At 44.0% G+C, this 15,277-nt stretch overlaps 1 protein-coding gene across 4 annotated transcripts in view; it reads left to right on the top strand.

Annotated features, from left to right (window-relative positions):
* Positions 1–15,277, top strand: part of USP48 (ubiquitin specific peptidase 48) — a 54,414-nt gene that overhangs the window by 21,053 nt on the left and 18,084 nt on the right. For all 4 annotated transcript variants that reach the window (XM_054008980.1, XM_054008978.1, XM_054008979.1 and 1 more), the window contains 4 exons: positions 561–761; positions 6,448–6,562; positions 6,903–7,033; positions 8,832–8,903. In XM_054008980.1, coding sequence (XP_053864955.1) covers positions 561–761; positions 6,448–6,562; positions 6,903–7,033; positions 8,832–8,903 — 519 coding nt within the window. The remainder of the gene's footprint in view (positions 1–560; positions 762–6,447; positions 6,563–6,902; positions 7,034–8,831; positions 8,904–15,277) is intronic.

The following is a 15,277-nucleotide window of genomic DNA, read 5'->3' as shown; positions in this document are numbered from 1 at the left end:
ATATATTAGATACACTAACCTTTATTACACTCCTACATTATTACTTTAAACTTATAATTTACATATTTATCTCATAATTAAGGAAAACAGACTTTTGAATGGAGCATTTAACTTCTCAAAGTAATACATTGCGTTCTCTCCTAATTTAACAGTAGGAAGATTTGGTTACACATTTTTCCTGTAATGTTCTGAAATAAAATGAGCTACTGTAGCCAAAAGGTGTTGCAGTTTGAAAATGTTCTCTGGCTTCACTAGCCAGTTTCCTATTTGAATTTAAAATGATACTTGTCTCAGATGTAATTTCATACAGCTGCTGACTTTTAGAAGGGACACCATGATATAAAACTGCATAGTTAGCATCAGAATTGGCAAGGAAACAGAATTAAATGTTTGAAAATATTGTATAATGGGAATCTAACTTTTTGGGGTGAGGATTCCCCCACAAATTTTTTAATTAAAAAAAAAATACCGTTGAACAGTAGAGTAATTTTAAAATGTCATCTCCTGTATCATGTACTTGTGGTAATGTATAGGTTTGTTTCTGTTCACTTTTTTTCCAGGATGCCCGTATGAGTTTGTCTCTCTTGAATGGTTACAGAAATGGCTGGATGAATCTGCCCCTCCCAAACCCATAGATAACACTGCATGCTTGTGTTCACATGGCAAATTGCACCCTGATAAAATATCAATTATGAAGAGAATATCTGAGTATGTTGCTGACTACTTCTACAGGAGATACGGAGGGGGGCCCAGACTAAATGGTAAGATTAAACCACAGTATCTGGATATAAAGCACTCTCACATGGCAAGCTTTTTGGGGATTTTAATTTTTGTATATTGAAATTTGTTTTGCATCCTTTGTCAATATAATGTAGCTTCATCTTTAGCCAGAATAGCTGTCCTGCTTGTATTTTTCCTGGTGTCTGCTTTTGAGAGCACTGCTTAGTTATGATCAAGCAGATAGATAGGCTGACTAGGGAACATGAATGGTGGATATGTTTCAGATCTTGATTGTGCTTTGTGCCTTGAAGCAGTTTTGTTCAGTCGCTTTAACCAAAAAAAAAGATACATTTAGGTAGAAACAACTTGAAACTTTTGTATTTTAAAAAGTTTTATTAAAATAAACTTTCTGTAAAATAGCAAAACTTGTATAAATACCCTAAAATTGGGGAGTGGTGGAGCTCCTGGGCCCATTATTTCTACAGATGCTGTATAGGCAGTGCCTCATATATTGTATCACTCTCTGCTGACAAGAGCCAGTATTTTGGAACCCTATTCTCAGAGCAGTGAAGAAGTAAGGGTGTGAGAGAAACTGTCTTCTGTCACTTGTAGCTTCCCCCAAGCAGCCCAGTGCCTAGGAAGTATATTTATAGTGTGTATACACGGCATGTTTACATACTGTGACAGGTTTTTTGTGAATGGTAAAACTGCTATTGCAAATTTCTGAACTGTTCTTTTTAAACCCACGGTTTACCTAGGTCTACATATATTGCTGTTTTCAAACTTGTTGCAGTAAATATAAACTGTTAATATCAGAAATGCAGACTTGTGAAGCTGAGGTGATGAGAAATGTCGATGCTAAAGGATCAAACCCACCCTTACCAAAACGTACTACAATTGTATCTAAATTTGGTCCAGTTCAGCTGTTACCATTCATAGATTCATAGATTCTAGGACTGGAAGGGACCTCGAGAGGTCATCGAGTCCAGTCCCCTGCCTGCATGGCAGAACCAAATACTGTCTAGACCATCCCTGATAGACATTTATCTAACCTACTCTTAAATATCTCCAGAGATGGAGATTCCACAACCTCTCTAGGCAATTTATTCCAGTGTTTAACCACCCTGACAGTTAGGAACTTTTTCCTAATGTCCAACCTAGACCTCCCTTGCTGCAGTTTAAACAAATTGCTTCTTGTTCTATCCTTAGAGGCTAAGGTGAACAGGTTTTCTCCCTCCTCCTTATAACACCCTTTTAAATACCTGAAAACTGCTATCATGTCCCCTCTCAGTCTTCTCTTTTCCAAACTAAACAAACCCAATTCTTTCAGCCTTCCTTCATAGGTCATGTTCTCAAGACCTTTAATCATTCTTGTTGCTCTTCTCTGGACCCTTTCCAATTTCTCCACATCTTTTTTAAAATGTGGTGCCCAGAACTGGACACAATACTCCAGCTGAGGCCTAACCAGAGCAGAGTAGAGCGGAAGAATGACTTCTCGTGTCTTGCTCACAACACACCTGTTAATACATCCCAGAATCGTGTTTGCTTTTTTTGCAACAGCATCACACTGTTGACTCATATTTAGCTTGTGGTCCACTATAACCCCTAGATCCCTTTCTGCCGTACTCCTTCCTAGACAGTCTCTTCCCATTTTGTATGTGTGAAACTGATTTTTCCTTCCTAGGTGGAGCACTTTGCATTTGTCTTTTTTAAACTTCATCCTGTTTAACTCAGACCATTTCTCCAATTTGTCCAGATCATTTTGAATTGTGACCCTGTCCTCCAAAGCAGTTGCAATCCCTCCCAGTTTGGTATCATCCGCAAACTTAATAAGCGTACTTTCTATGCCAATATCTAAGTCGTTGATGAAGATATTGAACAGTGCCGGTCCCAAAACAGACCCCTGCAGTACCCTACTCGTTATGCCTTTCCAGCAGGATTGGGAAAAATTAATAACAACCCTCTGAGTACAGTTATCCAGACAGTTATGCACCCACCTTATAGTAGCCCCATCTAAATTGTATTTGCCTAGTTTATCGATAAGAATATCATGCGAGACTGTATCAAATGCCTTACTAAAGTCTAGGTATACCACATCCACAGCTTCACCCTTATCCACAAGGCTCGTTATCCTATCAAAGAAAGCTATCAGATTGGTTTGACATGATTTGTTCTTCACAAATCCATGCTGGCTGTTCCCTATCACCTTACCACCTTCCAAGTGTTTGCAGATGATTTCCTTAATTACTTGCTCCATTATCTTCCCTGGCACAGAAGTTAAACTAACTGGTCTGTAGTTTCCTGGGTTGTTTTTATTTCCCTTTTTATAGATGGGCACTATATTTGCCCTTTTCCAGTCTTCTGGAATCTCTCCCGTCTCCCATGATTTTCCAAAGATAATAGCTAGAGGCTCAGATACCTCCTCTATTAGCTCCTTGAGTATTCTAGGATGCATTTCATCAGGCCCTGGTGACTTGCAGGCATCTAACTTTTCTAAGTGATTTTTAACTTGTTCTTTTTTTATTTTATCTGCTAAACCTACCCCCTTCCCATTAGCATTCACTATGTTAGGCATTCCTTCAGACTTCTCGGTGAAGACCGAAACAAAGAAGTCATTTAGCATCTCTGCCATTTCCAAGTTTCCTGTTACTGTTTCTCCTTCTTCACTAAGCAGTGGGCCTACCCTGTCTTTGGTCTTCCTCTTGCTTCTAATGTATTGATAAAAAGTCTTCTTGTTTCCTTTTATTCCTGTAGCTAGTTTGAGCTCATTTTGTGCCTTTGCCTTTCTAATCTTGCCCCTGCATTCCTGTGTTGTTTGCCTATATTCATCCTTTGTAATCTGTCCTAGTTTCCATTTTTTATATGACTCCTTTTTATTTTTTAGATCATGCAAGATCTCGTGGTTAAGCCAAGGTGGTCTTTTGCCACATTTTCTATCTTTCTATCTACCTAACCAGCGGAATAGCTTGCTTTTGGGCCCTTAATAGTGTCCCTTTGAAAAACTGCCAACTCTCCTCAGTTTTTCCCCTCAGTCTTGATTCCCATGGGACCTTACCTATCAGCTCTCTGAGCTTACCAAAATCTGCCTTCCTGAAATCCATTGTCTCTATTTTGCTGTTCTCCCTTCTACCCTTCCTTAGAATTGCAAACTCTATGATTTCATGATCACTTTCACCCAGGCTGCCTTCTACTTTCAAATTCTCAACTAGTTCCTCCCTATTTGTTAAAATCAAGTCTAGAACAGCTTCCCCCCTAGTAGCTTTTTCAACCTTCTGAAATAAAAAGTTGTCTCCAATGCAGTCCAAGAATTTGTTGGATAGTCTGCCCCGCTGTGGTGTTTTCCCAACATATATCCGGATAGTTGAAGTCCCCCATCACCACCAAATCTTGGGCTTTGGATGATTTTGTTAGTTGCTTAAAAAAAGCCTCATCCACCTCTTCCACCTGGTTAGGTGGCCTGTAGTAGACTCCTAGCATGACATCTCCCTTGTTTTTTACCCCTTTTAGCCTAACCCAGAGACTCTCAACACTTCCGTCTCCTATGTCCATCTCCACCTCAGTCCAAGTGTGTACATTTTTAATATATAAGGCAACACCTCCTCCCTTTTTCCCCTGTCTATCCTTCCTGAGCAAGCTGTACCCATCCACACCAACATTCCAATCATGTGTATTATCCCACCAAGTTTCAGTGATGCCAACAATGTCATAGTTGTATTTATTTATTTATTAGCACTTCCAGTTCTTCCTGCTTATTCCCCATACTTCTCGCATTTGTATATAGGCATCTAAGATACTGGTTTGATCTTTCCTCCCAGTTTTGTCCTGACCCTCCTTTCTCTCTGACAATATAGCCCACACTCCCTCTCGTTTCCGACCCATCTCCCCGGTCTCCATGTTCCCCACTTACCTGTGGGCTTTGCTCACCTGTCCCCGTCGAATCTAGTTTAAAGCCCTCCTCACTAGGTTAGCCAGTCTGTGTGCAAATAGGGTCTTTCCTCTCCTCGAAAAGTGAACGCCATCTCTGCCTAGCAGTCCTTCCTCGAATAGCATCCCGTGGTCTAGGAAGCCAAAGCCCTCCTGGCGACACCATCTTCGCAGCCAGGCATTCACCTCCATGATGCATCTGTCTCTGCCCGGGCCCCTACCTTTGACAGGAAGAATCGAAGAGAATACCACCTGCGCTTCAAACTCCTTCACCCGTACTCCCAGAGCCCTGTAGTCACTCTTGATCCGCTCAGTGTCACACCGCGCAGTATCATTTGTGCCCACATGGATGAGTAGCATGGGGTAGTAGTCAGAGGGCTGGATAATCCTCGACAATGCCTCCGTAACGTCTCGGATACGGGTTCCCGGCAGGCAGCATACCTCCCGAGATGAAATGTCAGGGCGACAGATGGGCGCCTCCGTCCCCCTCAGCAGAGAGTCTCCGACCACCACTACCCTACGTTTCCTATTTGCAGTGGTGGCAGCAGACCTCCCAGCCTTAGGGGTACGAGGCTTCTCCTCCTTTACTGTAGGGAGTGATTCCTTCTTTCCTGTATCAAGAAGAGCATAACGGTTACCTATTACCACGGCAGGAAGGTTCGGAGCAGGGGTGGAGCACTGCCTGCTGCCAGAAGTAACCAGCTGCCAGTGTCCACCCTGAGCCATCTCCTCCTCCACCAGTGGTGTATCAGCAGTCCTGTGTACTGGGACAGCTACCTCAGCTGTCTCCACATGGACACTGTCGAGGAATTGCTCATGGATTCGGATGCTCCTCAACCTAGCCACCTCCTCCTGTAGCTCTCCCACCTGCTGCCTGAGAGATTCCACCAGCAGGCACCTCTCACATTGGATGGTCCCCCCAGCCTGGATATCAGTAAGTGGAAATTGCAAGTTACAGCCTCTGCAAAACCACACCAGGATCTGGGTAGAAGCATCCATGCTCAGGCACTCTGTCTGGCTACAGGCACAGGTGGAGGAGACAGAAGCAGTGCTGGCACAGGTGTTGCGGGTTTTCCTAACCATCGTAAGCCTCCCTCTGTCAAACTCCCGTCTGCAGCCCCCTGTCTGCTGAAAGGGTTGTTTAAGCAAGAAGTTTTGAATGTAGTTGGTTATAGGTTCAAAGGGGAATAAAAAGAAAACGGATAGAACCGGCAAGGGACCCTCGCCCCCTTCCTGCTCCCTTCCAAACTCCGTTAGCAGCCCCTGTTCGCAAAAGCTCCCTGGTTGCTTGTCGCTTTTGCGCTGCTTTATAAAGCCCTGGCCTGTATGAATGCCCCGCCCACTGATTAAGGCTCAGCCACTTACCAGAGGCTTCTAGCTTTCAAACCTTCCTTTGAAGCTCACAGCTTCCAACTGCCAGCCACAGCACACGGTCCTTCAAACAACCAAAACAAACAAACAGACTGACAAACACAAGCTCAGCACACAGCAAGTAACCCTCAAACACAAACACACACTACAGACAGTCACTTACCCCAAAAGGGTGCTGTATTGCTCCTCCTTCACCTGGAGAACTCCCTTGCAAAACTCCCTGTTAGCAGCCCCTGTTCGCAAAAGCCATCTAAATTCATTTCCATCTAAATAATAGGTACTAGAAAATGCCACTGTCAGTATCTACATTAAGCCTACTTGACTGACAGCACCTTCAAATGGTGATGTCTGCACTTGCAAAAATCTTAGTTTTGTTCTGAAGTTTAGCAGTAGTATTCTTGTAACATGGTGGTGTCTCTTTTGTTTCTCTAGTTAAAGCACTTTGCAAGGACTGTGTGGTAGAGAGATGTCGAATACTACGACTGAAAAACCAATTAAACGAAGACTATAAAACTGTCACAAACTTGCTGAAAATTACAGTAAAGGGGTATGTGGTGCTGACACCTTCCAATGTTTGCATTGCACAGGTCTATTGTCAGTGATATTTACATTTTTTAAAATGAGATTTTAACAATTGTTTGCAGCATTGTAGCCATGTTGGTCCCAGGATATAAAAGAAACAAGGTGGGAGAGGTAATATTTTTTATTGGACCAATTCCTGTTAGTGAGAGAGAGAAGCTTTTGAGCTTACACATAAGCTTCAGGACATGAAGCGCTGTCTTTCACCAACAGGAATTGGTCCATAGCTGTAAATATAAGTTATGGTTTGTATTGTAAATGCTAGTCCTTTTTTTTTTTTTTTTTTTTTTTTTTTTTCCCCTATACAGTAATGATGGATTTTGGGTTGGAAAGTCATCCTTGCGGAGTTGGCGTCAGCTGGCTCTGGAACAGTTAAATGAACAAGATGATGATGCAGACCAGAATAATGGAAAAATGAATGGAGATGCACAAAACAAAGGTAGCTGTTTAAAACCAAGCAACCCAATTTCTCCCACTACCCGATAAATAGATCGGATAGTATTGATTAAGCATTCTAGCTGTTCTGTTTAGTTGTAGGGATTGTTTTGAGCAAGTCTGAATGATATACCTTAGAACCTCAAGTTACAAACTGTCCAGTCAACCACACATCCCATTTAGAACTGGAAGTATACAATCAGGCAGCGGCAGAGTTCTCACCCTACCCCCACCCAAGAAAAGCATAAACTACTAAAATAATAAAGGGATAGCAACATTTTTCTTCTGCCTATTAAAGATCAAAGCTGTATTAAGTCAATGTTCAGTTGTAAACTTTTGAAAGAATCACCATAATGTTTTGTTCAGAGTTACGAAGAGCCTCCATTTCCGAGGTGTTTGTAACTCTGCAGTTCTACTATAGTACAAAGTAGCATATAGTAGATCCATATTTTGAGCAATTTCAAAAGCAATATATACTTTTGAAAGAAAAAAAAGTTTTCAGCAGGTCAGACTCTGCCCTCACTCCACCTACGTAATCCCACTAGGGATGTAAATAGTGTTTTTAAAAAGTAACCGTTTACACTATTAAAATTGTATTGGTTAAACATGTAACTGTTAATGAGTTCACAACATAGGTGCGGGAACTAGGGATGCGGGGGGGGGAGGGTCCTGCAGCACCCCCACATTTTACACAGAGTCCTAGCTGCTGCCCCATGTCCAAACCCAGACGGGAAAGGGGCCGAGGCTGGGGCCACAGCTGGGGACAGGCAGAACCCCGGGCGCGGGCCTGGCACATTTAGGCATTTAAATGTTAACTCAATACATTACCAGTAAGACTGATGCTTATTGGTTAACTGGTTAACATTTTATATCCCTAACTCCCAGTTAAAACTGAAGGTAGAATCTGGCCCTGCAGTTGGAACTCTCGGCCATGTCTACACTATGGGTACTAAAATAGTACAGCTATGCCACTGTGGCACCGTAATGTAGATGGTTCCTATAGCGATAGAAGGGGTTTTTTTCTGCAGCTGTAGGAACTCCACCTATGGTAGCTAAGTTGATGGAAGCATTCTTCCGTCAGCCTTGTTGTATCTACACTGGAGCTTAGGTTGGCATAGCCGTGCTGTAGCTATGATGACTTAACTTGCAAGTGTAAAACAGGCCTCAGTTGTCCACTGTGTTTAGGTGCAATCCATTTTATTTTCCCCTGCAGAGCTAATGGCAATGACTAGTAAAAACTTTCCTTTGTCAAAGTAAGCACACGTTACTTTTTATTACTCCTGATATTGCCCACAGTGTTGTAGGCGCTTTCCAAAACCGAAAAGGCACAATCCTATCTGCAAGTTGCTCACATTGAAGCCTTCCAGGTGGAGTGGTTCTTGGCCTTATTTGAAGCCATTGTGGAGCAGCAATGGGGACATCTGGTTTGGATCAGACTCCTCAAAACAGAGAGCTGACTAATATTTTGCCTGTAAGATTTCTGTTCTCTCCACTCTGATCTGGTGGTAACTTTTCTGTTAATTCTGATCTGAGCTATTTGGGAGCAGCAAAGAGCCCAGGTGTTCTAGCTATAATGAATGCTACCTTTGTAGTCTCATGTAGAAGATGAAGCGCAAGACTATGAACTTCAGAGCACTCAAAATATATTGGGCCAATAAACTTAAAGGTATATTGTTGAAGTTACCTCAGTATTAAAATTTTGCAGCAATTTGAAAAGGAAGCAAATTTTTACAGTTCCTCCAAAAAAAAATAAAACTCTACTACAGAGAGCTTTTGTGCAATCTACTTTTTCTTTTGGTCAGATGAGTCCAATGAAGAAAAGAGGGAGGAGGAAGAGGAGTTAAATTTTAATGAAGACCTTGTTTGCCCACATGGTAAGTGTGTATGTAGGGGACAGAACTGAACACGTCTATTGGAATGACCCACCATTTACAGATAGATCTTCCATATTTCTTCTGCAAAACCCAAGATTAGCTGGGCTTAATTAAGTTTATTTCTGACTGACTTTGCTTTTCTTAAATGTTTATCATTTAATCTTGAGCTGTGATCGCATCAGATCTCGCTAGCTAGTGTCATGTTGGGATAGATTTAATGGGAGACCTACAAGGAGAACCTAGATCAGTGATACTCAATTAGATCTACCCATAGGCTGATTTGAGAATTTTATGACGAGGCGGGCCATTTGCACAGAAGACTGTTTTTTTTGTCAAACTTCTAGCTGCCAATAAAGACCTTAATTGTAACATAAGTATTAATGTTGATTTATAAACTTTGTTAAAAGATAAAAACATTGTTACCTGTGTTTGTGGCAATCTAGTGGAAGAGGTGGCATCAATGATATCTGGCAAGCTTTGTGAAAAGTGGTGTGTAGGAGATAAGGGCAAGGCACATGCACTGGTGAAGATGCTTATCTGTAAGGTGATTGCGGTGTTTTTTTATAATGTTCATGGTAGAAAACCCATATTCTCAGAGTATGTTGATCCAAACATTGTTAAAAGATAGATGGCTAGATTCTGGCTATTCTGAAACTGGTCAGCATATTGAATCCAGGAATCAAAGTCCCACTTCTCTGAATTTTTCCTTCAAGAACATCTGAGCTCTGGAGCCTTACAATTTCTAATTCAAAGGCACCTTCATCACCTGTTCTTTGCTTCAGCAGAGACAACAAATGGATCACGAACAAATAAAAGCAAACCCTTTTGGAATTTTAAAACTCTCAAATTGAATTTTAAAATTTTCAACGAGATTTTTTTTTAGGAATTCTTGCATTGTTTTCATCGACGTTTCATTTGTAGCAATAACATGCAATGTAGGAAAGTACATCTTCTTTCCTGTTAAGTCTGTCTGAAAGATTTCAAGATTCTTCTGAAAGGCATACATTTTTTCAAAGAGATCCCCAATGCTGCTTGCATGGCCTAGGAGCTGCAAGTTGAGGGAATTCAAGTGACCAGTAATATTGCACAGAAAAGCTACCTCTGACAGAGAGGGAACATCATTCCTAAATTCCATGAACTCTCAAGCTTTGTTGGTCTTGTGGTTTGAAAGAAATTCTATTTCTTTTTGAATTGCACAAAACCTTTCTAACATGCACCCCCTACATAACGATGTTCTCTGATTGTGCTGCAACAGGTCACTGTATCTGGCTGAAATGTCTTGTAAAAAGACATTTAAAAAGACAGTGTTGCAAGCTGGAAGTTGAATGTATGCAATTCACCAATGTCATCACAATACCCATTGTTTTTTTTCTCAAGTCCCCAGACAACTCATTGCACAGGACAGTCTGGTGAATGATGCAGTGAAGTGTATTTAATGAGGGGTGTATCATTGCCAAACTGTAGAGCCAAAGACCTCTTTCCCTGTCCTGGAGGGACCTCCATCTGTAACCAGCAAGGTTACTTTCTGCAAAGCTAAACCTTTTTTTTCTTTTTCTTTTTTACCTTTTCAAAAATGATCTCTCCTGTAGTGTAGATTTCTAATGGTATTAAGCACAAAAATTCTTCTTTGAAAACTTCACTGTCATAAAATCTGACAGATTCGTCCACTTCAAGAGACATCTCTTTTAAATTGGAAGGCAGTGCTGACAAACAATTCTCATAAATTACCTCCAATCTTTGCACTGCTGTGGATCAGGGAAGGGACATTGTGAAGCAAGTTCATCCTTATTTCTATCTCCGTCAGAAAGCTCCTCCAGCATTTCCAGCGTGCACTCCTTCACAAGCTGGGCTTCCAGGAAAGGCTTTTTCTTTTTAGCTAGTACCAACATTATTCAAAAAGAAACAGCTGTTGCTTTTCATGTATAGTCCTTGATGTTGAGAATGATATTTGAAGTGTGATACAAAGACTCCATATTTTCAATTTTGTCACATCTTGCAACACTGCCAAGAGGATAGGCTACGTTGAAGTTTCTGTGGTTTGATTCAAAGTGATGCCTCAAGTTGATGACTATACAGATAGAAACAGTGGTTTGGCATATTAAACGCAAAGGTTTTTCATTTAAATGAGGTGGCATAATAAGAAAATCTGCTGACCAATTTGGGTTAAAAGCTCGGTTTTCGCTGTCGAGTTTGCAAAGTTGTGACGAAGTGGGGGATTTCTGACAAACGTTTATTCCCACTCATTCATTTTTGGCTCCATTTCCATCACTAATGAAAAACGGATGGCATCCTAACTAAATCATAGCCGATGCTATCGTAAGAACTTAAGATCCAGTAAGCAGTGCTTAATTTGACCCAGCACCTCTGGGCTCCAGGCCAGCAGCCACCACTCTCTGGCCATCCAACTCTGAAGATGGCGCTGCTGCTGGTGGCTGTGCCGCCTTCAGAGCTGGGCACCTAGCCGGCAGCTACCACTCTCTGGTCGCCCAGTCAGTGGCTCATTTGTAGAGAGGCTTGCTGGCACTGAGCCCCGACACCTCTTTCTTTACAAATGAAGCATTGCCAGTAAGTTACTTACTAAGGAAGTCCTAGGCAAATAATAGGCAGCGCACTGCTGTTTATTAATTTAATAATAAACCTTTTTTAAGGTGTGCTGGTGGGCCACATTTGGTCTGCGGGCCACCTATTGAGAATCACAGACCTAGATGTTGCAGAAAGTTATTAGCAATTCAGTTGGTGTTGCTCTTCCCTCTGATCTTTGGGTGCTGAACTACTGCCTCAATATGAAGTAGAGGGATTCTGTTCTGTGGGAGGGTGCTGTTTTTTGGATAAGACAAAAGTGCATGGTCTGTGGCCACTTAAAGTGTATGAAAGCTGTGAAAGTACTTTGAGGTTTTGGATGAAATATACTGTGCAATCAGCAACAGAGGGTCCTGTGGCACCTTTAAGACTAACAGAAATATTGGGAGCGTAAGCTTTCGTGGGTAAGAACCTCACTTCTTCAGATGCAAGACTTGCATCTGAAGAAGTGAGGTTCTTACCCACGAAAGCTTACGCTCCCAATACTTCTGTTAGTCTTAAAGATGCCACAGGACCCTCTGTTGCTTTTTACAGATTCAGACTAACACGGCTACCCCTCTGATACTGTGCAATCAGTCATGATTAAGGCTACGTTTTAGTCACAGGTATTTTTAGTAAAAGTCGCAGACAGGTCACGGGCAGAAAACAAAAATTCACATGTCCATGTCTGGGGGGGGGGCCGAGAGGGGCGCCATGGGTGCTTAGGGGTGGGGGGGCAGCGGCCTGGAGGCACTTGGGGGGGGTGCTCCATGAGGGGAGAGTTTGGCGGGGCTGGCAGGCTCCCTATCCGGCTCCACGCCTCCCCAGAAGCAGCAAAATCCTAGGCGGAGGCGCGGCCCGGCAGCTCTGTGCGCTGCCTCTGCGCCAAGCGCTGTCTCCGCAGCTCCCATTGGCTGGGAACTGTGGCCAGTGGGAGCTGTGGGGGAGGTGCTTGCAGGTGGAGGCTGTGCACAGAGCTCCTGGCAGTGCCTCCGCCTAGAAGCCAAGAGATGTCGCCTCTTCCAGGGAGCCTCCCAACCCGCCCCTGAGGTAAGCACCGCCCTGAGTCCTCACCCCCTTCTGCGCCCCCTCCCACATCCAAACTCCTGCTGGGGAGAGGGGCACGGTGGCCCAAGACTCCCCTATCAGCTGCCAGTGCATATGGCCCAGGGGCTGCCTGAGCTGCTCAGGTGGCCCCCGGGCCAGCTGCACCGGCCGCTGCAGAAGTCCTAGAGGTCCTAGAAAGTCATGGAGACACTCACATCCTTAGTCATGATTATTTGTGGCATGGGATCCATTCCCTTCCTTCCTTGTACATTAAGACAATACAAACTCTGTGGACGTGCAGGATAAAAAATACTTTCTCTCATTAAGCATTTCGGTGTCCTCGACATCAGGATTATAATCAAATTGCTGGGTATGTTATAAGCCTTACATGAGATGCTGTATAATATTAAATGATGGATAGTTAGTTGCATCCTCTACTATCCATGTCTTCAAGTCTCCCTTTTTGTGCAGAATATTGGCACTTTTAATAGACTATAACTGCTCTGTTTTGGAGGGATTATCGTAATGTAATTGTAGCGATTAGGCCTTCAGGTCTGTTTGGGACAATTAATGGCTATGTGACAAGCATGTATGCACTATTGTCAGTTGATAGGAATTAACAATGCAAGCTCCACCGCTAAAACTAATAAGAGATGCACACTTTTGGATTAATAAAGCTGTATTCTCAAGTAGAACGTTTAAAATGACTTTTTTAACCCTTTTTCATTGTTGTTGTGCATTGTAATTGACAGTCCCACAAGGCTAATATAAAACTGCAGAGCAGAATGATGAAACGCCATAAAAATAAGCATTTTGAAAATATTTCTCTAGAAAATTACTAGTTTCATTATAAATTGATCTGTGACTTTGGTCCACATAAAAAATAAATGACATTAAATATTGGGACCATCAAAAGTTCAGGTTTCGTTATCCTGAGCTAACCTCAGATTGTTCTTGTAAAATGCTCTTTTCGCCTTATGCGTTCAAAATTTTCCATTTAAGTGTATCAGCTAATCTCTTTTCTCTGTAATAGACCCTTAATTTTGCAGAGGAGGAAACTACTTCCTTCATGGTGCTTTCTTCAGAGTCCAGTGCTTGATCTGTTAGGTCTGGCTTGCATCCAAAAATATCATAAAGGTTTTTCCCTTATGAATTTCCACTACCATCATCTTATATGCATATGTTGGGAACCTTTTTCATCTCTAATTCCAGAGGATTGTTATAATTTCTTTCTCTCCGGTAGTTTCCTGACCCCGTTGAATAATTTTTGTCTGATTACCAGGTTAGGCCATCTTTGATGTTCATGACCAGAATCTACTCTGAAGAGAGAGATGATGAGAGGGGACAGTGGTTACTCCTGAGGGCATTCTGTGCCAAAAAATTAAAAATTCTGTGCACAATATTTTAAAATTCTGCAAGCTTTATTTGTCAATAAATAAATGCAGAGGCTCCAGCATGGCAGTGGGGGAGCACAATGGCTGTATGAAGGTGGGAGATCATCCTACAGTAGGGGTGGGCAGACTATGGCCTGCCGGCTGGGTCTGGCCCCTGAGGCGTTTTAAGCCGGCCTACAAGCGCCTGCTGGGGAGCCGGGTCGGGGGCCGCACCACTCAGCTCCCGGAAGCCGCGGCATGGCCCCGCTCCAAGGGTCGGGGGCAGCTCCATGCATAGGAGCTGGATAAGGGACATGCCACTGCTTCCGGGAGCCACTTGAGGTAAGCGCTGCTTGGAGCCTGCACCCCTGAGCCTCTCCCCATTCCCCAACCCCCTACCCCAGCCCTGATCCCCCTCCTGCTTTCCAAATCTCTCGATCCTAGCACGGGGCATCCTCCTGCACCCCAAACCTCTCATCCCCAGCCTCACCCCCATCCAGAACCTGCACTCTTTCCTGCACCCCAGCCCTGATCCCCCTCTGAACCCCTCAGTCCCAGCCCAGAGCACCCTCCTACACCCCAAACTCCTCATCCCCCAGCTCCACTCTGGAGCCTGTACCCCCAGCCAGAGTCCTCGCCCCCTTCTGCACCCCAACCCCAATTTTGTGAGCATTCATGGTCCACTATACAATTTCTATTCCCCGATGTGGCCCTCAGGCCAAAAAGTTTGCCCACCCCTGCTCTACAACCTCCCCACCCCCAGGACACGGACTCAGTGGTGAGGCTGCACCTGACCCTAACACAGCACAAGGCCTGGGCCTGACCCAGATACACCCTGGGGCCCTGCACCTCAGCACCAGGCGCACCAGGTGTGGGGCAAGCAGGCTCAACCAGGCAAGATCCAAGTGTGGAAGGGCTCAGAGTGGGTGGGATCCAAGTGTGAAGTGAGAGGATTCTGTGTGGGACAATCTGGGTGTGCAGACGGCTCAGTGGGGGATCTAGGGATGGGGGGTTCCAGGTGCAGGGGCAATGGGACTCTGCAGGGGTTTCCAGGTGAAAGTGGTTGGGGCTCAGCGGCGGGGTCTGGAGGAGTGGGGCTTGGTAGGGTAGGGGTCTGGGTGCAGCTAGTTGGGGGACAGTGGCATGGGGGTCTGGATGTGGAAACTCAGGTTGGTGCAGGGGGGGTGGGGGTTGAGTGTGGAGCTCAGTGGGGAGTGGCATGGGTGCAGGGGGGCTCCAGATGCTGGGGTTGAGGTTCAGTGGGGTGGGGTTCAGGTATGGAGGGCTAGGGAGGCTCCGGGTGTACGGGGTGAGGCTTGGTATGGGTGTCTGAGCATAGGCGGTCCAGATGCATGGGGTTGAGCAGATGGGAGAGCAGCTCCCTGTGCAGCGACC

The sequence above is a fragment of the Malaclemys terrapin genome, chromosome 19 (genome assembly GCF_027887155.1).
Source record: "Malaclemys terrapin pileata isolate rMalTer1 chromosome 19, rMalTer1.hap1, whole genome shotgun sequence".
NCBI classification, from domain to species: Eukaryota; Metazoa; Chordata; order Testudines; family Emydidae; genus Malaclemys; species Malaclemys terrapin.
This window is presented reverse-complemented; position numbering and strand designations above follow the sequence as displayed.